The sequence below is a fragment of the Aedes albopictus genome, chromosome 1 (assembly GCF_035046485.1).
Source record: "Aedes albopictus strain Foshan chromosome 1, AalbF5, whole genome shotgun sequence".
Lineage (NCBI taxonomy): Eukaryota > Metazoa > Arthropoda > Insecta > Diptera > Culicidae > Aedes > Aedes albopictus.
Genome location: NC_085136.1, coordinates 119,879,240 through 119,903,276, shown reverse-complemented (window position 1 = coordinate 119,903,276; position 24,037 = coordinate 119,879,240). Strand labels below are relative to the sequence as shown.

At 45.9% G+C, this 24,037-nt stretch overlaps 2 protein-coding genes across 2 annotated transcripts; both read left to right on the top strand.

The window, feature by feature from the left end:
* The first annotated feature begins 1,185 nt into the window (after nt 1-1,185).
* On the top strand, nt 1,186-15,117 carry LOC109402237 (vacuolar protein sorting-associated protein 18 homolog). Its single transcript, XM_019674877.3, has 4 exons — nt 1,186-1,763; nt 12,366-13,190; nt 13,265-14,741; nt 14,804-15,117. The coding sequence occupies exons 1-4, from the start codon at nt 1,338-1,340 to the stop codon at nt 15,028-15,030; spliced, it is 2,955 nt and encodes a 984-aa protein (XP_019530422.3). The 5' UTR covers nt 1,186-1,337; the 3' UTR covers nt 15,031-15,117.
* A 3,299-nt stretch (nt 15,118-18,416) lies between these two features.
* On the top strand, nt 18,417-23,825 carry LOC134289195 (uncharacterized). The gene has a single exon (XM_062855102.1). The coding sequence runs from the start codon at nt 18,417-18,419 to the stop codon at nt 23,823-23,825; it is 5,409 nt and encodes a 1,802-aa protein (XP_062711086.1).
* Nucleotides 23,826-24,037: the final 212 nt, after the last annotated feature.

Below are 24,037 nucleotides of genomic sequence, written 5' to 3'. Positions count from 1 at the left end.
GTGCTCTTACCCTATTACCGTCGAAGGTTTCCTGAGATGATAATTTTAACAAGGATGCGGTCCATAAACTATATAGACTAATGTTTAGTCATCTTATACCCGCGCTCCTCATTCGTAGACTTTGGTCCATACAAAATTCTGAAAACTCATATGAACCTTTTATTTGATCAGAATGGGCCTGGGGCATGGGTTGTAGAAAATTGAAAATTGCTACGTACCTTCTTGTAGGATTCTAGGATACATATCCCTAATAATTTCCCTAATATTCTATTTTGAGAATATTTGAAGCTCCGAATGTTAACGAAGTTTTTAAAGTGATAATTACTTATTATTCAATTATTTATGGTGAAATTAGTTTCTAATTGCATTAAAAATGAACGAATCTGGACATTTCTTGCAAAGTTTCTAAAGAAATTGATTTTTTTTTAGTAAATTCATCAAAATTCACAAAAAAATGGTGCAGAGAAATTATTGACATTTATGCCAGAAATATCTGCCAAAAATATATTTTTTGTTAAAACTTCAGCAAAATACTCTTGGTAGGCCAAGTTCCAGTACAGTGGGAACGTAGAGCCACAAAGAAGAAAAAAAGAAGAAGATTATTCAACAATAACAAAAACAAACTTCAACTATCGCCGAGAAATTGAAATAATCAGAAATAATTGTTGAGGAAATAAATAGAAACATTGTTCAGTTCCATATATCATATACATACTGGTATTTTTAAAAATAATATGGAACAAACTCACCTAAAGTTGTGTTCTTGCCCATCGAAGAACCATATCATGAGGAACTGAGTGACCTCTGACATTGACTGACATTGTGGCTGAATGCGGACAAAAGTATGTGTTTTTCTTTTCATTATTTCAGGCTTCTGCTCATATGTTCACCCTGTAATTTCAGTTGTTTCATTCTAAGGGTGCTATTACACTCTTTGCCCAGACGCCAAATATTTGACCACTTTTGACAGATAAATTTTGGCAGGTTGTTTGGCTCTGTTTGTCCCTATTCGTTTTTCGAGAGTGACAAATATTTTTGTTTGCCATGTACACCTTGGTCAAAATTTAACTGTCAAAAGTGGTCAAATATTTGGCATTGGTCAAAGAGTGTCATACTAGCTTAACACAAAGCTTGCAAGTTTCTCTTCTCTAATCTTGTCTCTCTAGTAACTGCAGTTTGACAATCTTATCACAAACAAAAACAATTTAGAATAAAGTGATTCATTTTCCAAGTTTTGTTATCGATTTCAGCAGTCCAGAGAAATGGGAAAGCTTCAAAAGTGTTAATTATTAATTTTAGTTCATACAGTGCAAAAATCTGCAGAAAACCAGGCCAAAATGGCTTCCATGTTCGATCAGTATTCGTCGGCGTTGATCCGCGAAAACACCAATGAACCGGATCCATCGAATCGGCCCCAATCGTCGGGATACGTGAGCGTCCGCATCAAGAAGGAGCCTCCCATTTTTTCGAAGCAAAAAATGAATCTGAATCTGCCGGCTGGGATTCTGTTCCTCTCGGTGCAGAACGATTGGATCATCATACTGATGACCAATCTGACGATCCTCCGGATGAATATCAAACAGCCGGATAAGTTTACCGAGGTCCCGATCGAAAAGTATGTTGGGGGATTTAAGTCGTGCAACCTGTTCCTGGATCCACTGGGGGCCCATCTGTTCATTACGCTGTCGCCGAAAACACCGGGACTGACGCACGAAGTCCTCTATCTGCAGCGAAACAGCTTCAAGCCAAAGTTTATTCCAAAGGTGAGTGAAAATGATAGACCCATGTTGGCCACAGTCTGCATAAATTTTACAATTATTACCAAAACTTTACAAAGAATTTTGCATAAAATGATGTGATGCTAAGTTATTCAAATTAACATTTGTAGGGTTCTCGAACTGATTACATTGCGTTTATTCCTGCTCCAAACTTACTCCCTAAATGATTTTTCCAGCAACTCGAATAAATAAGTTTTCTATGCAAAACCATGTTACTTTTCAAAACAACTACTCAATACCTATACCCTGAAACCAGCAATTTATTACATGTCGGGTGTTCAGCTCTTATCTACAGAACATTTGAAAAATGCCAATTTGTATTATACACCATTTATTCTTAATGGAAAATTAACGAATATGACTTTTTTGCAATTCCTCATCGTAATAGGCTGTTTTACCTCACGCAAATCTGACAGGAAAAGGCCTACTTTCCCACACCAAATTAACAATGCTGTAATGGTTCATTACAGCACTGATTTGCGTTGCGTAATGAACCATTACTGCACTGTTTTCAGTTTTAGTCAACTTCTTGATGCTTTCTGGACGCAGTTTTGAAAAATTGTGACAACTGCACAGTATAACCTGTTATGATCAGATTTTCTTAAACATGGCTATGAACATACGTGTGCAGTTTGATGAAAAAGTTTTGTTCAAAACTATCCTCAAGGGTAATTTGAGAAATTGCAAAAAACGTTGTACGCAACTCGGTGCAGAACTTGATTTTTCCAGCACTCGTCGTGATTATCCAACTCGGCAAGCCTCGTTGGATAAATGTACGACTCGTGCTGTAAAAATCGTCATTCTGCACCTTGTTGCGTAAACTACTATTTTGCAATTTCTCATCGTAATAGGCTGTTTTACCTCACGCTGCGTAATGGTTCATTACAGCACTGATTTGCGTTGCGTAGTGAACCATTACAGCACTGTTTTCAGTTTTGATCAACTTCTTCATGCTTTCTGGACACAGGTTTAAAAAATTGTGACAACTGCACAGTATAACCTGCTATGATCAGACTTTCTTAAACATGGCTATGAACATCAGTGTGCAGTAGACCTGTTCACTTTTTTTTGACCTACCCGTGTCACATCAAATTATCAATCCACATGCAAAAACAAGGCTTCAGCCCAAAATTGAGCCAAATTGATAAAAGTTTAGAGGTGTATCAAATCGATTTTGTGTTTTTTCGAGCATTTACACGAAAATGTACTTCAATATCCAGAAAATTGCACCAAAAAGGTACCGAAAATACCGTTAAAATATAGTTAGAACAATCTCAACAACTTTGCCGAAGACACTACGGTGTTTAAATTGCGTATTTCAAAGTTATTCAACAATTTTCGTTAAAAAATCACCAAAAAATACAATATTTTTACGATTTTTCATGTAAAAGTCATGTAATTTTACATTGTTTTAGGTGACTAATTTTATGAGCTATTGCTCCTATGTGTTACGAACATTTCGTCCATACATCATTTTAGTGTAGAAATTCGTTTTCATTGACTAATTATCAAAAGTTCGTCACGTTGATACTAAAAATTGTACAGAGTTGCCAGCATAAAATAAAACAAAGTTACCCATGATTTAAACGTCATTACACTTCTTTGTCTCATCTGCATCAGTTTAAATTTGGTGCAGTTGGTTGAGCATGAGATTGTGGATTCGAAGATTCAAGGTTCGAGTCCTGGAATAGATTTTTTTTGCGTCTCGATCCTGCTATAAGTTGATGAAACTACGCACTGCATCTCATTGCAATTTGGCATCATAGCATTGTTTCGGAACCGTAGAGTGCATAGTAAGAATGAAGTTTCCCTTCATCGTATAGTTGTGCTAATTTGTGGGTAGATAGATAAGAAGTAAGCTCCACCCACAGTTGTCTGTAAAATGTTGCATCCAGAAGCAGTTCCATCATCGTATTGAATTGTTTTAGCAAAATTGATCATTATCAAACAGATGCTCAATATTTCGCCCAGCTGATATCGTCGACACGATTTATTGTCAACAAGAATAAACTAAATATCTAGCTAGTCCTGGAATGGGCTAAATTGGCAGCTCCCGATCATTATTCTTTGGGAGATTGCGTGTAAGTCATGGCAGATTCATCATCCTAACTGCTACAAACAAAGAAAAAAAAAGTTTATCATGTATTTGAGCTTGAACCTGGGACCTTCTGATCCGCAAGCTTGAGCCTTACCATCCGCACCATTTCTGATACTTAAATCAAAAGACATTAGAATACGATGGCATGACGTCTTAATCATGGGTAACTTTGTTTTAATTTGTGCTGGTAACTCTGTGCGATTTTTAGTATCAACGTGACATACTTTTGATAATTAGTCAATGAAAACGAATTCCTACTCAAAAACGATGTATGGACGAAATGTTGGTTACACAAAGGAGTAATAGCTAATTAATTTAGTCAATTACATGACCTTTATATGTAAAATCGTAAAAATATCGTGTTTTTTCGTGATTTTTTAACGAAAATTGTTGAATAACTTCAAAATACGCAATTTAAACACCGTAGTGTCTTCGGCAAAGTTGTAGAGTATTGTTCTAACTATATCTTAACGGTATCTCCGGCATCTTTTCGGAGCAATTTTGTGAATTTCTGAGTAAATGTCTGTGAAAACGGCTAAAAAAAACACAAAATCGATTTGATACACCTTTAAATCTTCATCAATTTGGCTCAATTTTGGACTGAAGACTTGGTTTTACATGTGGATTGATAATTTGATGTGTCACGGAGAATCGGAGAAAAAAGTTTCAAAGTGAACAGGTCTAGTGTGCAGTTTGATGTAAAAGTTTTGTTAAAAACTATCCTCAAGTGGTAATTTATGAAATTGCAAAAAACGTTGTACGCATCTCGGTGCAGAACTTAAGCCTCGTTGGATAAGTGTAGAACTCGTGCTGTAAAAATCTTCATTCTGCACCTTGTTGCGTAAACTACTATTTTGCAATTTCTCATCGCAATAGGCCGTTTTACCTCATGCAAATCTGACAGGAAAAGGCCTACTTTCCTACACCAAATTAACAGTGCTGTAATGATTCATTACAGCACTGATTTGCGTTGCGTAATGAACCATTACAGCACTGTTTTCAGTTTTGATCAACTTCTTGATGCTTTCTGGATGCAGTTTTGAAAAATTGTGGCAACTGCACAGTATAACCTGCTATGATCAGATTTTCTTAAACATGGCTATGAGCATCAGTATGCAGTTTGATGAAAAATTTTGTTCAAGCGGTAATTTATGAACTTGCAAAAAACGTTGTACGCAACTCGGTGCAGAACTCGATTTTTACAGCACTCGTCGTAATTATCCAACTCGGCAAGCCTCGTTGGATAAATGTACGACTCGTGCTGTAAAAATCGTCATTCTGCACCTTGTTGCGTAAACTACTATTATTCAGTGTAGCATGCTAGTATTGCAAGTGCAGATATAATTATACTTTAAAGTTATGACCTCATGAAAGATTAGATGACCTAAATTATAACAAAATTATCATGACGTGACCCTTGAGAGTTAAGAGGTTTATGGATCCTATTTGGTTGTGTAACGTAACTATCTAAAACAATATCACTTCATGTTAGTGGTTGTTTTTATCTATAACAGTAAGGATGGCCCACATTATCCAAAAAATATATAGCATCATTTATTGTTCCTCGAATTACTTTGGTACATACAGTGGATTATGTAACACTACTTAACGTAGTGGCAAAAGCTATTATCACAAGTGTAGACCTGAAGCTATGGTCTCCGAAGCAGTTTGGTTGATCTGGAATATCTCAAAATTATCTTGGCATGACTCGAATCTTGGTGTCTCGCAAGCCTCAGAGTGTGGGTTTCATTCCAATCGGGGAAAACTTTTCGTAAATTTCTCCATTGTGGGCCAGTGGGGCTCTATGTGTTGTCCGTTGTCGAATATTCAGTCTATTCTGAACTCCAAGATAGTTTGGCTGACCTAGTTGTAGATTTGGTTGTGCTGTTTTTCCCCGAATGTCGATTCCCCGAATGTCGTTTCCCAGAATGGTACTTTTCCCCGAATGAACCATTTCCCCTAATCACACCCTTCTTTATTTTATGGTCAACTAGCTGTCCCGGCAAACTTTGTCTTGCCAAGCTGTGGTGATTTGACAACTGTTGGGTTCATAGCAGCACGGCACTCTAGATCAGTTTTAATTGGATCGTGTTGATTTTCTTCCCAGTACATAAAAATCAGGTTTTTATCAATTTTCTTACTTTTTTAGATAATTTTCTCAACTTTTACTACTTATAAACACAGCCACCATGAATACAAATCGAACCGTGCAATTGTCATGCTGATCGGTTCACCCGTTCGTGAGTTTTGTTGCCTCAAAGGAAATTTGAACTCATTTTTATATGTATAGATTTATTTTAAAGTCAATTTTCGATTTTTGGCCACCTGAATCCCCTTAGTGGATTGGTTCAGTAACCGCGGTTGATAATTTTTTTTTTTGGAAAGGTTCCTAGCGGCACGCCGACGGACGTAGAAACCTCTCCCATCACTGTGCGCACAAGCGTCTCGCGTTTGCGCGGACAACGACAGTTCACTAGGCCTTTGGATAGGATAGAGAACGTAATCCTTCAGAAGCAGTTCACCAGCCGTGCACGGAACATGTCGTCCAGTAAGATACTGTTGCGTACTGACTCAGAAGGTTACGGTAGAAGGTGTGTGAAAGTTTCGGTTTTGTCATATGGTCGATTTTGTATTTGTTTTTTTTTGTCATGTCAAGGTTTAAAGAATGTCATTGTTCATATTTATGCTGTGCCCTATAGTTCAGTAATCTTTGGTGTGCCTATGATTTGTTAGATAGTCGATGTGTTTGTTATGTCTATTTTCGTTGATCCTCATTTTAGTACTGTTTTTATTATCTTTGAAAGTTGTCTTTCGTCCACATCCCTAGCACTATGAGCATCATCGGTTCAAATAAGTCCATATTAAAGAAAACCTTTCATACACTCAGTCGAAAAATATAAAAATGTCTAATTTGTCAAAAATAGTCTACGTTAGTCAAAGTCGAAGTAGTCAGCTTCTGTCGATTTTGTCTTGATCACACGTTAGCTTCGAATCTATAAGCAAGCACTGTTAAATGCTGCACTTCCCACTATTAGTTTCTTAGTTTTTTTTATAGAGTTATTATAGAGAAAATTGAATCAAGAAAGCACATCAAATGTTGAGAACTATGTATTAGCAAATTGAATACGCGAGATACTACTATTTTTCATATTTGAATTAAATTTGTTTTGTATAGTGTATTTGTTAAAGTTAACCGAATAGTGGGAAGCCCAGGAAACAGTTCAAAGTCTGCCGACTCAAAAAAGATTCCGAGACTCGTCACAAAACACAAAAATTTGCATTATGATTCACAACGACTCTCGAAACCTTCCCAGACTCAATCGACCGGAACTGTTTTCTGGGTATAGAAACTACTAGGCCCCAGCAGGTTCCTCCTGTTTATCGAGCATTTCTGATAAATCAGCTATACTCCATCTGTAGCAGCCGGTTCGCAATGAACCGTTGGAGGCGCATTAAATTGTTAAAGGTGATATTTTCATTACAAGAATTACAATTAACATCCTTCACTTTAATACCGTCGAACCCTGTGATCTTGGCCAGGGAGTAACCGTGGTTGATTATGCAACGTTACTCAGTATAACAGGTATGGCTATTGTTGAGAATGTAGACCTGAAGTTCTGAAATTCAAAATAGTTTGGCTGACCTGGAATATCCCTATAGTGTCTATAAATGACAATGTGGATTTCAAGAGCTTTACCGTTCCCAGTAGATAATGCAATGCTATTATTTATGGCGAAAGCATATAAAATTATTTTTCTAGATTTGAAGGACTTAACTACAGGACAATTTGGAACACCCAGAACATCTCAGAATATAAAACACCTTATGGTATGCCAATTATTTCGTTTCTCCAAACATCATGGTGTACAGGATGTTCTAGGTTGTCAGTAAATTCTCAAATACTAGTATTCCGGTTTTTCCTTAACAGAGGATTCAATTTGCAACAACTTTGTCTAAGACAGTATAGTTTTATTGAATGTGTGAATCCTCCGGTTCCAAAGGGTCAATATAGCATTGTTACAATACTTTACCATTCATTGGTCTGTGGAGCTAAGGTCATCAACAAATTGTGTATTGCACAGACAACCAAACTGTGTCACACAGTACAGTGCTGAGTCGATTTGAGGAATCACTGAGTGATTTCTTTGGAGTAATTCCGTAGTCCTTGGAAAAAAATCCTGCAGAAGTCACCGACTTCACCGCGGGTTGGGCATCGTAGGTAGCGCTGCAGGAGGTGTGTTGGACAGGATCACACTCAGGAAAATTGCCTCATACTTAATGGCAAATATCCATGTGCCAAACCACATCCAAAGTATATGCAACCAATACCCGATTACGCAGGCAAATTAACACATGAATAGTATGTGCTCTAAATTGTATGAGTCGCTGCTGTATGGTGCCTCATCAAAAGTATGAGTCGCACTTATGGAAAACATTTGTTTACCCCCATTGCAAAAATCCATGTCCCGGACACATAGAAGGAATGAAGATTTTTTTCCCAGTGCAATGGTGCGAACGTTTAGAGGCGATCATAAATACCATCTACCAGCGTCACTGCGCGTGATCGGTTGGTGGTCGATCGACGAAAGAATATGCTGGATTGAGGATAAGGGCCGATTCTTCAACACCAGTATAATAAACGTGCACATCACAGCCTTCACTCCGGAAGCATTGATGATGACAAGGACGCATTTTACGCGCAGCTCGAACGCGAGTACGATAGCTGCCCAAGATACGACGTCAAGAATGTCAAGATCATCGTAGGAGACCTAAACGCTCAGGTAGGCCGGGAGGAGGAATTCAAGCCGACGATCACGATCAACGATCAATCGATCACGTTCAAATCTGACTATACATGTCAATGGTTGCTCCTCCGTGATTGATCTGAGCTGGTACCAATTGCACTGAGATCCAAATGAATAAGGGCTGGGACACTCAACTTATTCTCAAAGTGCAATTTAAGGAGCTCATACATTTTTGATCAATAACGGCGCCGGCCACGTCCTTATAGTCAGTTGGGAAGGGAAAGGAATGTTAGAGTGTACTGGTTGTTGCTACTAAAGACCGAGAGCACCTCTGCATCCCCACAACCAGCACGGACTGGGGATTTTGTTAGACGGAAAGGATGGGAGATCTGGAAGTAACCGTTGGGTCGGTGATGTGATCCATGGATAGGGGTTATTTATAGTGTTCGTGATAGATTGTGTGGTGAAGAAGGTCAAGCGGCACAGCACGCTTTGGTTGCATAACTTGTAGGCGTTATATACACTATGCTGTGGAAGTTGGAAGGAAGGGAAACGAATTTTTGCAATGCTATGAACATATGAATATACAAGCCGACGATTGGGGAAAGTCAGCGCCTACCAGTTGACGAACGAAAACGGTCCATGACTGATAGATTTCGCCGCCTCAAAAAATATGGCCATATGTAGCACCTTCTTCCAGCACAGCCTCCCGTATCGTTACACCTGGAGATCACCACAACAAACGGAATCGCAAATCGACCACGTTCTGATTGATGGACGGCACTTCTCCGACATTATCGACGTCAGGACCTATCGTGGCGCTAATATCGACTCTGATCACTACCTGGTGATGGTTTAACAATGTACAGTACCGGTGGCCACCCCGCATACGCGCAGAATCTCGGGGCAGCGTTGCCTGACGAGGGTGTGCTCGATATGGCCCATCTAGAGGACTGCTGGAGTTCAGTCAAAGCAGCCATCAACAACGCAGCCGAGAGCACTATCGGGTACGTAGAACGGAGTCGACGAAACGATTGGTTCGACGAGGAGTGCAGAGCGGTTCTGGAGGAGAAGGATGCAGCGCGGGCGGTAATGCAGCAGCATGGAACCCGACAGAATGTGGAGAGATACAGACAGAAGCGGAAGCAGCAGACTCGTCTCTTCCGGGAGAAAAAGCGCCACCTGGAAGAAGCGGAGTGCGAGGAAATGGAACTGCTGTGCCGTTCACAAGAAACACGTTAGTTCTACTTTATTCCAAAAGCTAGACTTTACATATACTGGCGTGAGTGAGAAATGGACAAATTGAGGTGAAATTTGCGAAAAAGTTACTCGTCCTCTCGGTGAGACTCGAACTCACGACTCCTACTCACTAGACAGGCGCGTTGCCGTGTGTGGACTTCCAACACACAAAAAACAATACGCTCTCGCCTAGGCTTTACATATACAATATATGCGTAGTGTGGATGTACATCTCATTCCATCCGAAAGGGGTGCAATCTGTGGAAAAGATAACCTCGGAATTTTGTGTTGAACTTGAATTCAGGTTAGCAGCTACGTCTTCGAGTCTTCTCGTGGTGTAGCGGCAACGCGCCTGTCTAGTGAGTAGGAGTCGTGAGTTCGAGTCTCACCGAGAGGACGAGTAACTTTTTCGCAAATTTCACCTCAATTTGTCCATTTCTCACTCACGCCAGTATATGTAAAGTCTAGCTTTTGAAATAAAGTAAAACTTCCATTCGGCTGGTTAAGCCGCAAAAATCGATAATTAATTAATTTAATTACGTTAGTTCTACCTGAAGCTCAACGCATCCCGCAAAGGCTACGTGCCGCAAGCCGAAGTCTGTAGGGATAAGGACGGGAGCCTCCTGACGGACAAACGTGAGGTGATCGAAAGGTGGAAGCGGCACTTCGACGAGCACCTGAATGGCGAAGAGAATGTAGGCACGGAGGACCAAGGCAGCGGAGGAAATGACTATGTTGGTGCAGCAGAGGACGGGAACGAACCAACTCCCACGCTGAGGGAAGTTAAGGATGCCATCCACCAGCTCAAAAACAACAAAACGACTGGCTGGTAAGGACGGTATCGCAGCAGAACTCATCAAGATGGGCCCGGAAAAGTTGGCCACCTGTCTGCACCAGTTAGTAGTCAAGATCTGGGAAACCGAACAGCTACCGTAAACCGGGGTCAAATTGATCAGCGGGGTGAAATTGATCATTTGGGTACTACATTGTAATTGCATACCAGGAACTTCTAAGCGTCGCAATAATCTCAAACTTCTTACCTCATCAAGTCCATAAATGTCTAGAGATGAGTTTAGACTTTTATTTTTTCAGAAAAAAGTCAGTTTTGCCTTATTTTTTTGGGAATTTTCAATGTATTTCTCACTTAGCTGAAATCATTGCTTCTAAACAATCGATTGCCACTAGGACTTCCCGTATTTTTTTTTGTTTTAACATTTTTGTGGGGCCTTGGTTGGAAAGTTATGAAGCTATTCTGAATATGAATAAGCTAAAAAAACTTCTTTTTTGACGAAAAGTTAATTTATTGTAACAGAAATCACTTATTTCAAAGGAAATTGCCTACCTTCAGGCGTTAAGGTGGGAATTTCAAAATTTAATTTTGCGTTTTAAGTGTCAAATTCACTAGTTGTAAGAGTTTTGACGCATTATTCCGGTTGAGAAGAGCAAAATTGTTTCTTTTTAACCGATGCTTAATTGTATACTGATCAATTTCGCCTCAAAGTGGCATCTCCAACTTTATGATTTTTGAAGTAATTTAACTAAAAGTTTAAATTTGTTGAACAAAATTCTCTCACATGGTTTTATAGAGATCCAATGGGTATTGATTTTACAGAAATAGTTTTGGCAATATTTCAATTGTCACTAAAGTTATCCGCAAAAGTTGTTTTACGGTACCGGACAATTTGTGTGCTTTGCGGACGACATGGCCATTATTGCCAGAACATTTGGAACGGTGGCAGAGCTGTACACCCGCCTGAAACGCGAAGCAGCAAAGGTCGAACTGGTGGTGAATGCCTCAAAAACAAAGTACATGCTGGTAGGCGGAACCGAAAACGACCGGATCCGTCTGGGTAGTAATGTTACGATAGACGGGGATATTTTCGAGGTGGTGGAGGAATTCGTCTACCTCGGATCCTTACTGACGGCTGACAACAACGTGAGCCTGGAAATTCGGAGGCGCATCATCAGCGGAAGTCGGGCCTACTACGGGCTCCAGAAGAAACTGCGGTCGAAAAAGATTCACCCACGCACCAAATGTACCATGTACAAAACGCTAATAAGACCGGTGGTCCTCTACGGACACGAGACATGGACCATGCTCGAGGAGGACCTGCAAGGACTCGGAGGATGAACCACGAGCTCGCTGCACTCTACGGCAAACCCAACAAATCCAGAAGGTGGCCAAAGCCGGAAGGATACGGAGGGCAGGGCATGTTGCAAGAAGACATGCAGTACAGAGAGCATGATGGGCGGACCAGGTGGAGCGTGATCTGGCGAGCATTGAGCGTGACCGATTATGTCTTATCTTAAATGTATGTAAGTTTTATTAATGATTCCATGGAAACACAATGCCATTGAAAAGAGAATAGAGGCAGCTAACATTTACAGTAGTCTACAGTTATAAAGTTAATTTAAGTCAAGGCGATCATGTTGGACTTAAGGAAAACTCATAAATCCAACATCCAAGGAGAAATTCGAAATAATAATCAATCTTCTTTGTTTCAGTTGAAGGATCAGGAAATAACGGCCATAGGATTCAACTATCTGAACAATTCGGATATGATGACGGGTCCCATTTTGCTGGGTACGAGCAAGGGAATCATCTGGGAAGCCGACATCGGTATAGACGGTGGTGATAAGCTAGTTCAGCAGAACATCCGACAAGTGTTCGACATGAGGCGCACCGATGGCAAACCAAATCCAATAACGGGAATCGAGTTTCACATGCGACGGGCACAGAAGGACACCCACTGCATGATCCTGGTGCTAACGTTGGAGAGAATATACAAATTTCACGATACGCTCTCACCGTCGGATTCAAAAATGGCGCCCGGTCAGCTGCAGAAGGTGTTCGAGCCTTATTTGAACATTCCCGAGGATTGCGTGTCCAACTTTCAGATCGTGAGAAGTCAACTGAACTACTCCAAGTTGGCGTTCAACCACGAGGAGGATTTCCCGAAGAGCTTCGGTTGCCTGACCGAGGACGGAGTCAACTTTCAGGAGATAAACCCCAAAACGAACATCTTGGAGTTCGTCCCGGAGGAGCTGATTTCGTACCCTGCGCAGGATGACATTGCTCAGCAGCAGCAGCAGCCGGAGGCTTCCTACAAGGTGACTCCGAAGCTGAACACTCCGCTGTCGTTTGTGCTGACGGATTTCCATGCGATTTTGCTGTACGTGGACCACGTGACGGCCATTTCGCTGCTGAACTATCAGGTCGTCTACGAGGAGTACTTCGTCGAGCAGTACGGCAAACTGTGCAACGTGGTGAAGGATGTGCGCTCAAACGTTACGTACGTGTATAGTAATAAGATGATTTTCCGATATAAGGTAAGTGTAGCGTCGCTTCTGCCCTGTGCCGCATTGAAGTTGATAACACATGTTGTATCTCCTATCTCTTCCAGATCAACAACGAACAACGCAACGCATGGCGTCTCTATGCCGATAGACAGAAGTTCGATCTGGCGCTACAGTACTGCAACGATAACCCTGCCCATCGGGATATTGTTCTGGTTAAGCAGGCTCAATCCTACTTTGACGTCGGGGAATACTTGGAAGCGGCTCGAATCTACTCGGACACGCAGCTAAGCTTCGAGGACGTTTGCCTAAAGTTTCTACAGCGTAGCGAAAACGATGCCCTGATGCTGTATCTGAAGAATCGTTTGGCCAAGTTGAAGTCGCAGGAGAAGACTCAGATTACGATGCTTATCGTCTGGATGGTAGAACTGTATTTGGTGGAAATTTCGCGGAGCGCAGGAGATAACGCGGAACGGGAGAAGAAGCTCCAGAAGGAGTTTGATGCCTTCATGCAGACCGCCATTGTGATCGATTGCATGAAGAAGAATCGATCGGTCATTTACGATCTGATGGCGTCGCATGGGGACAGTCACAATCTGGCAGCGTTGACAACAATCCATCAGGACTATGAAAGTGTGATCCAACAGTATATCAATCAAAATAGGTTTGACGATGCTTTGGCGGTGCTTCGAGCTCAAAGTCGCCAGGAACTGATCTACAAGTACGCTCCCATAATCATGGAAGAACTACCCACGGAAACAATTGGCGTGCTAATCAATCAAGGAAAACGACTAGATCCTATCAAGCTAATTCCTTCTCTGTTATGCTTGGAGAGCCCCAAACACATCACAGAAATAGTCAAATATCTTGAATTCTGCATTCACTCTAGCCATTGCGCAGAACCTGCTGTCCACAACTATTTGATCCAGCTCTACAGCGAACACTTCCGTGACAAACTTCTCACCTTTTTGGAAACCCAAGGCAAGGAACTCAGCATGATTAGTTACGATGCTCACTACGCGCTGCGAATTTGTTTGAAGCATCAAATCCGAGATGCCTGTGTCTTCTTACAGACCCTATTGGATATGTGGATACCGGCGGTAGAACTAGCCCTAAACTTCGATATCCAACTCGCCAAACACACCGCATCCCAGCCGACCGACAAGAACCTGCGCAAAAAGCTGTGGCTTATCATAGCTGAGAAGGAAATCCGCGGCAAACAGGAACACGTCCAGGACGCCCTGCAAATACTCAAGGAATGTGACCTCCTACGCATCGAAGACCTACTGCCGTACTTTTCGGACTTTCAGAAGATCGACCACTTCAAGGAGGCAATATGCGAATCGCTCAAGGAGTACAACCTCAAGATCCAGGAGCAGCGCAAGGACATGGAGGATTCGGCCATATCGGCCGAGCAGGTTCGCAACAAGCTGCAAACATTCCGCAACCGGTCCGTTACCATCGGAGCCCAGGAGCAGTGTGCCATCTGTGGGGTGTACCTGCTGATGAAGCCGTTCTTCATCTTCCACTGTGGGCACAAGTTCCATGGCGATTGCCTGGAGGCGAAACTGTTGCCACAATTGAGTAAGATTTTTATTCTATTCGTTAAGTAATGCGGATTAATATTATGACTATACCTTTTCCAGAGCCGGAACTTTTGCATCATTTGGAACATTTGAAGCAACAGCTGACGGCGGCGCAGAATCAAGCGCAGGATACCGGAAGTGGAATAGCCAACAGTAAGGAGCACCTCAAGAGTCAAATCGAGGACATTCTCGTGTCGGACTGTCTGCTTTGCGGCGAGGTTATGATAAGCACCATCGATAAGCCGTTTATAGATAACTGGGAACGGGTGGACCACGATTGGCAGTAGTAGTACGTTTGAATTACCATGCGAATATTATGTTACTTGTAATAGTTCATCAAATAAGTCAAAATATAATATATTATTCTTTCATTAGTATTTATAGTGATTTTGATTAATTTTTTGTTGAGAACTGTCGATGTATTCGCAATATGATTCGCTTAATTATTTTATCTATATTTAACCTGGGCTGCAAAACGGTCAGTCGATAAGGAGAGCGTCCAATATAGCTCTGGTCCTCACAAGTTCCTACCTCATGCTTCCACGGGTCAAGCGATGACAAAGACCGCCAGTTAAGAGTTGTGTGCTTAGCTGGTAGTGCAGCCTGGGCACTGTTGTCCTTCTGACTTCAGCTAGATTGAGGAGGTACGATCCGAGCGTCTGTTCACCAAGGAGGTGCGGCTCAAACAGCGTCTGTTCTGGCATCCAGCGGCTGAGTAAGAAACGCTGCACACGAAGGGAGACCCGATGACGAGAAAGAAGCGTTCTACGCGCAGTTAGAGCAAACCCTACGATGGTTGCTCGCCGCGTGACGTGAAAATCGTTGTCGGCGACATGGACGCGCAGGTAGGAAGGGAGGAAATGTACAGACCAGTAATCGGGCGAAACAGCCTACACGCCGTATCGAATGATAACGGCCAGCGATGCGTAAACTTTGCAGCCTCCCGTGGTATGGTAGTCCGAAGCACCTTCTTCCCCCGCAAAGATATCCACAAAGCCACCTTGAGATCACCCGACCATCAAACAGAAAACCAAATCGACCACGTTCTAATCGACGGTAAATTCTTCTCGGATATAACCAACGTCCGCACATACCGCAGTGCGAATATAGATTCGGATCACTACTTAGTCGCTGTATGCGCATGAGCTCAAAACTTTCGACATTTATCACCACGCGTCGAAGTCGAACGCCGCAGCTCAACATCGAGCAACTTCGTAACGTAGAAGTGGCTCAAGACTACGCGTAGCAGTTAGCAGTGGCCCTACCAACGGAAGAGCAGCTTGGCGCAGCTACACTTGAAGATGGCTGGAGGGACATCCGATCCGCCATAGGTAGTACCTCGGCTACAGCACTAGGCTTCGCGACTCCGAATCACAGAAATGACTGGTACGACGGCGAATGTGAACAGTTGAAAAACGAGAAGAATGCAGCATGGACGAGAATGCTGCAACACCGTACGAGAGCGAATGAGGCACGTTACAAACAGGCGCGGAACAGGCAGAACTCAGTCTTCCGGATGAAGAAGCGCCAGCAGGAAGAACGAGATCGCGAAGCGATGGAAGAGCTGTACCGCGCTAAGGACACACGAAAGTTCTACGAGAAGCTGAACCGCTCGCGCAGAGGCTTTGTGCCACAAGCCGACATGTGCCGAGATAGTCACGGGAATATTCTCACGAGCGAGCGTGAGGTGGTCGAGAGGTGGCGGCAGCATTACGATGAGCACCTCAATGGCGACGTTGCAAGTACCGAAGGTGGCGTGGTAACAGATCTAGCAGTATGTGCACAGGACGAAAGACTTCCGGCCCCTGACCTCCAAGAGATTGAGGAGGAGGTTGGCCGGTTGAAAAACAACAAAGCCGCTGGAGCAGATCAACTACCTAGCGAGTTCCTAAAATACGGTGGAGAAACACTGGTGAGAGCACTACACTGGGTCATTACCAAGATTTGGGAGGAGGAAGTATTACCGGAGGAATGGATGGAAGGTATCGTGTGTCCCATCTACAAAAAGGGCAACGAGTTGGATTGCAGGAACTACCGCGCGATCACATTACTGAGCGCTGCCTACAAGGTACTCTCTCAAATTTTATGCCGCCGACTACCACCGATTGCAAGAGAGTTCGTAGGGCAATATCAGGCTGGATTTATGGGTGAACGCGCTACAACGGACCAGATGTTCGCCATCCGCCAGGTGTTGCAGAAATGCCGCGAATACAACCTGCCCACACATCACTTGTTCATCGATTTCAAATCGGCGTATGATACAATCGATCGAGAACAGCTGTTCCGTCTAACGACGGAAGCGAGGAACACTGCAAGCAATCCATTCCAAAATCGTACAGCCTATCAGCGAGCGCCACGCGTCCGCCAGCGTGACCGACACCTGCGAACGTATGTCTGTTCGCTGTTCTCCCCGAGCTCCAAGCAACAGCAGCCGCAACGGTTGCATCAGACAGTTTTTTACCGACCTACCGATCGGACGCGCAGCAGCCGCAGCAGTGAAATAATTATCATTTACAAAGTGATGTAAAAGAAGAGAGAATAAATGTAGTTTTGTAAGCGCAGCCGTTCCGTGTTCTGGTTTTCTCCACCCTAGAAAAGTTGGCCCTTGCCAAATCCCCTTCCGCGAGAGTGATCCTCCCGTCGCGAAGTGTTCCGCCGTGTTTGCCCCCGCATATTGACCATACAGTCCGCTGCTTTTTCGACCCACACCGCTGGGCTCGAACATCTGGTCCGTTCCGAACCGGATCATCAGTGTGTGAAGTGATTTCCCGTGAAGATTTTGCCCGGATTCGACCGCCGACCGAGCGGTGAATCCCACAAGAAAACCCCGTGAAATTCCCTTGGATTGTGCCGCCGCCCGAGTGGCAAATCCGCCAAGAAAAGTGTAGTGAAAGTGAAGACGATTCTGCCTGAATCGCACCACCATCCGCGTGGTAATTCCCAAAGAAAATCCCTCAACTGTGCCGCCGCCCGAGTGGCGCAGGGGAAAAGTGTTCCGTGACGATCCTCCCTGGATCGAGCCGCCGACCGCCCGCGTCGTCGGTACCCTCCCTGAAGTGATAAAAGTGTGACGATCCGGCCTGGATCGGCCGTCGACCGCCCGCGTCGTCGGCATCCTCCGTGGTGGAACAGACGCTGTGCATGATTGTGCGTGTTTGACGAACACGAGACGAGCTACGCTTGGTTGGACCAAAGTGGAAAGTGGACCAAATGAAAACATTGCTGCTGCTGTGAGTGCCCGAGCAGAAAAAAGTTTGGACTAAACACACGCTCAGAAAACCGTTCTGATAAACGTGAACAAACAAACGCAAATATGAGAACAAGCAAATATACACCGTGAACTGGAACTAGTTCCAGCTGTCAATATAGGCGTTCTAGAAAACGTGAAATCTAGTTCACGGTGTACATTTCTTATTGTTGTTATCGTTGCTATGCATAGTTCCCGTTTGTTCCCGTTGCCGTGACTGAGCGTGCACGAATATCGGAACGGATTTTTTTACGTGCAGTAAACTGCGAAAACATCGTCGCGAGTGATTTCGAGTGCGTTTGCGAAAAGTTTGCACAAGTTGGTGCAGTGCGCGGTCGCGACAAAACCAATCTCGAAACGCGTCCGAAAGTGACCAACTGCGCGCAATCCCGAGTAAGAAGAGCGCGAAGAAATAAACAGTGATAAATGCCGGTGACCCGGTCGCAGCAAAAAGAAAACGACAGTGCTGATCAGCAGCACCAAGAAGTGGTTCCAGAATCCGCATCCGTTGCTAGTTCTACTCCGTCGTTCCACGGCTTTGCTGAGTGGGAAACGGCAATGGATGACGCAACAAGGAAGGAGTTTGAGAAAGCCGTTCGGCAGCGTGCCCAAGTAAAAATGAAGCTGGTGAGGATTAACCGAACACTGGCCAGTAACCAAGAGATTGGCTTGGCGCAGCTGAACGTGCTATCGAAAGGGCTCTCCGCTACCTACGCCGAGTTCAGTCAGCTCCACACCCAGATAGTGGGGCTGGTACCGGATAAAGCGATGGAAGAGCAAGAAAAGGAGTATGCGGATTATGAAGACATGCACTACGCCACCTCCAACGTTGTCGAAGCGCTGATTTTGGCAGCGAAAACAGCGAGTTCTCCAGTACCTCCGGTAAGTACAGCAGCGCCTCAAGTGATCATCCAGCAACAACCACTGAAGGCGCCGATTCCGACGTTCGATGGGACCTACGCCGCCTGGCCCAAGTTCAAGGCGATCTTTCAAGATCTCATGGACAACTCGGGGGATAGTGACGCCATAAAGCTCTATCACCTCGACAAGGCGCTCATCGGCGAGGCAGCTGGTGTACTGGATACGAAGGTCCTTAGCGATGGTGACTATGACTACGCTTGGGATATTTTGACCGACCGCTTCGAGAATCAGCGTGTCATCGTGGAGACTCACATCCGTGGGTTGCTGTCCCTCAGGAAGATGACCTCCGAGACGCACAAGGAACTGCGTGCGCTCCTGAACGAAGCCACCCGCCATGTAGAGAGTCTTCGTTACCTCGACCAGAACATGACTGGACTATCGGAACACATCGTCGTGTATCTGATCGTCTCCGCGCTGGATAAGTCAACCCGAAAGGCCTGGGAAGGTGGCCAGAAGAAAGGAGAGCTTCCCAAGTACTCTCAAACCATCGACTTCCTGAAGTCCAGGTGCCAGATCCTGGAAAACTGCGAAGCAGCCGTCCATCCAGCGAATCCCAAGGAGAAGCCAAAGCAGCTTCAGCCGCTTCCGAAGAATCCACCCCAGAAGAGCCATGCAGTTTCCGCTACGGTATCGCAAGCCTGCGAGCTCTGTGGCGGCCCTCATCGAAATGTCCAGTGCACAGCATTGGAAACGCTGAACCCCTCCCAGAAGCAAGAAAAGGTCCGAGCTGCAGGAGTATGCTTCAACTGCCTGCGTAAAGGGCACCGCTCCAGAGAGTGTCCTTCCGATAAGACGTGTCGTAAGTGCCAACGCCGGCATCACACGCTGCTCTATGCTGATGAAGCACCCAGCCAAGATTCCAAGTCCAACGTTTCCCTTCCCGCGGAGTCAGTGGTAAGCCTACCGCCGGTTCCGTCTGTCCCGGCTCAACCGCAGTCGGCGCAGAAGAATGCTCCCGTGGACCCGCCCGTGTCCACCACTTGCTCGTCGAACTTCGCCCAGTCGTCCAAGACGGTACTGCTGCTTACCGCAGTGGTGCAAGCATTTGACAAAAAGAACCGTCCGCATCCATGCCGTGTCCTGCTGGACAGCGGCTCCCAGGTAAATTTCGTCACCGAAGAACTGGCCAATCGCCTTGGTCTCCCAAAACAACCAGCCAACGTCCCAATTACTGGTATCAACGCCTTGCGCACCTTGGCTCGCGACAAGGTAACCCTGAAGATCAAGTCTCGAGTTTCTAGCTTCCAGGCCAGCCTCGAGTGCCTGGTAACGCCGAGAGTGACGGGCACGATTCCGTCGTCCAAAATCGACGTTGCCCAGTGGGAGATCCCCGATGGAGTGGTTCTAGCCGACCCCGACTTCCACACACCAGACAAGGTGGACCTACTGATCGGCGCAGAACTTTTCTTCGACATTTTGAAGCCAAGCCAGCTGAACCTAGCGGACAACCTTCCGCTCCTGCGAGACACATACTTTGGGTGGATCGTATCTGGTGTCATCGTCGAACCGCTAGTATCCAACGTGTCGCTGCAAGCCAGTCATGCCTCCGTGAACGACATCGAGCGAATGATGCAGCAGTTCTGGCAAATCGAAGAAGTGCCTGATGTTCCCAAGCTTTCGACCGAGGAGTTGGCATGCGAAGCCCACTTTATTTCCACGTATCAGCGAGACGAGAATGGACGGTTCATCGTGCAGCTGCCGTTCAAGGAAAATATCGACCAGCTAGACGACTGTCGCGCTCTGGCGCTCAAGAGGTTCCTGATGCTGGAGAAACGACTCGCCCGCAACCCGGAATTGCAGGCACAGTATGTGGAGTTTTTCCGGGAGTACGAAGCTCTTGGACACTGCCACGAAGTCCGTGAAACCGAAGACCCTCCAAACCAGCCATCGTACTACATGCCGCACCACGCGGTATTACGGCCGTCAAGCTCGAGCACGAAATGCCGTGTTGTATTTGATGCCAGCGCCAAGTCGTCGCCATCCGAGCTGTCCCTGAACGAAGTGCTACAGGTAGGACCCGTAGTACAGAACGACTTGCATTTCATCGTCCTGCGGTTCCGGAAGTACAAGATTGCCTTCTCCGGAGATGTTTCCAAAATGTACCGCCAAGTTCTACACGCGATGCAAGACCGGCGTTTCCTGCGGATCTTTTGGAGACCCCACCCGTCGCAACCGCTGCGGGTCTTGGAGCTGTGTACCGTTACCTACGGTACAGCATCGGCACCATTCCTAGCCACACGGTGCTTGGTGCAACTGGTGGAAGAAGACGGCGATGCCTACCCAATCGCCTCTCGCATCGTGAAGGAAGAAACGTATATGGACGACGTGCTTTCCGGTGCAGACTCGGTGGAAGAAGCCATCGAGGCCCAACGACAACTCCAGCAGCTACTTCAGCATGGAGGGTTCCCGATCCACAAGTGGTGCTCGAACTCCGAGGAATTTCTCGAGCACATTCCCGAAGAAGACCGTGAGAAAAGGTTGCCAATGGAAGAACGAGGAGTGAACGAGGCCATCAAAGTGCTCGGTCTGCTCTGGGACCCGGGTGCCGACACCTTGTTCATCGCCAACCATCCGAAGCCGTCAGCTGAAGCTGATCAACAAGTGACGAAAAGAAAGATGTATTCGGAGATCGCCAAGTTCTTCGACCCTCTGGGCCTGGTGTCGCCGGTCATAGTGTTGGCGAAGCTCCTGGCTCAGCGTCTTTGGCAGTTGAAGACCGGCTGGGACGATCCAGTCGACGAAGTCACGGCGCAAGAGTGGCACGAATTGCAAACCTCGCTGTCACATTTGCACCACATCGACATTCCAAGATGCGTAACATTCGACGGAGTGATTGCATACGAGCTGCATGGGTTCTCCGATGCCTCAACCGTGGCGTACGGGGCCTGTATCTACCTGCGAAGCCTCTTTGCCGACGGCTCTGCAAAGTTACGACTCCTCACCAGTAAATCGAAGTTGGCTCCGCTGCATGACCTTTCCATTCCTCGGAAGGAGTTGTGTGCAGCTCTCCTGCTCTCCCGGTTGGTGCAGAAGGTGCTACCAGCCCTGGATATGACGTTCCGGGAAGTTGTGCTGTGGTGCGACAGTACGATTGTCCTGGCCTGGATAAGAAAGCCGCTCAACCAGCTACAGCTGTTCGTTCGAAACCGAATAGCTGTCATCCAAGAAGGCACCAATGGCTACCGATGGGAATACATTCGATCTCTACGAAACCCAGCTGACATCGTGTCCCGAGGCCAACTACCCGAAACGCTGAAGACCAACAGCCTCTGGTGGAATGGGCCAGATTTTCTCCATAGAGTGGTGTACGACATCGACTCGCCCGAGCTCGTTCCTGATGATCAGCTACCCGAAATGGAAGGAGTGATAGCCAACCCGGCTGTAAGTATCGAACCATTTCCCTTTTTCTCCAAGTTCAGCAGTTTTCGGGCCATCCAGCGTATCATGGGGTACGTTCTGCGGTTCATTCGGAACTGCCAAAGACCTCGGATCCAACGCGAAATAAGCCGGCACTTGACCGTCAGCGAATTGCGTCGTTCCACTGAAGCGATTATCCACGTAGTCCAACTCGTTCATTTGGCGGACGAGATTCAGCGAGTGAGCGCCAACGAACCCTGTAAGAGACTCGCCAACCTTCGTCCGATCTACTCCGATGGTCTCCTGCGAGTGGGTGGCCGTCTGGATCGTTCCCAGCTACCTTTCGAGAGTCGGCACCCCATCATCTTGCCGGACAGGGATCCGGTGATACGTCTGTTGGTTCAACAGATGCATGTCGAGCTGCTCCATATCGGGCAGACCGGCCTGATGAATGCCATGCGCCAACGATACTGGCTCCTGAACGCTCGCTCTACCATTCGATCGATCACTCGGAAGTGTGTAACATGCTTTCGAGTCAACCCAAGCAATACCAGCCAGTTAATGGGTAATTTGCCCGCCGCCAGAGTTGTACCCTCACCTCCCTTTGCCGTCACCGGTGTGGATTACGCCGGCCCGTTCACCATCAAGCAAGGAGCACGCCGTCCAGCGTTGATCAAAGCATATGTATCCGTCTACGTGTGCATGACTACCAAGGCCGTGTATCTAGAAGCCGTATCCGATCTGAGTACCGATGCCTTCCTGGCGTCGCTGAAACGTTTCATCGGACGACGAGGAATGATTCAGCAGCTACACTCGGACAACGCGACCAATTTTCGAGGTGCGCACAACGAGATGAACGAGCTCTTCCGTCAGTTTCAAGATCAGCAATCCGTGGCGACCATCGAGGATTTCTGTCGCAGCCGCGAAATCGAATGGCATTTCATCCCACCCGACGCACCGGAGTTCGGCGGCCTCTGGGAGGCCGCGGTTAAATCTGCGAAAACCCACCTCAAGCGCATCGTCGGTAACGTCAAGCTAACGTTCGAAGAACTAACCACCGTCTTGGTCGAAATCGAGGCGGTATTGAACTCCCGCCCACTGTTCACCATCTCCAACGATCCTGCGGACCCGCTGGTGATCACACCTGCCCACTATTTGATCGGCCGTCCGCTCACAGCCTTGCCCGAACCTTCATTAGAAGACGTTCAAGCAACCCGCTTGAATCGATGGCAGCACCTCCAGCTCATGCGCGAGCACTTCTGGCGCGCATGGAGCCGGGAATACCTGAACACGTTACACCCAAGAAAGAAGAACCTTCGAACTGTGCCGAACATCCGGAAGGGAATGGTGGTTCTGCTCCACGATCGAAATCAGCCTCCGCTGGTTTGGAAGATGGGTCGCATAGCAGCGGTCTACCCCGGCGACGACGGCTTAGTCCGAGCTGTCGACGTGTTTACAGGAGGAGCTACTTTCCGTCGCCCCATTAACAAGATTTCCGTGCTACCCATTGAAGACAACGAGTGTGTTCCTGACACGGCGGTCCATGAGGACTGTTGAGTGCCCTCAACGGGGGGAGTATGTTCCGTCTAACGACGGAAGCGAGAAACACTGCAAGCAATCCATTCCAAAATCGTACAGCCTATCAGCGAGCGCCACGCGTCCGCCAGCGTGACCGACACCTGCGAACGTATGTCTGTTCGCTGTTCTCCCCGAGCTCCAAGCAACAGCAGCCGCAACGGTTGCATCAGACAGTTTTTTACCGACCTACC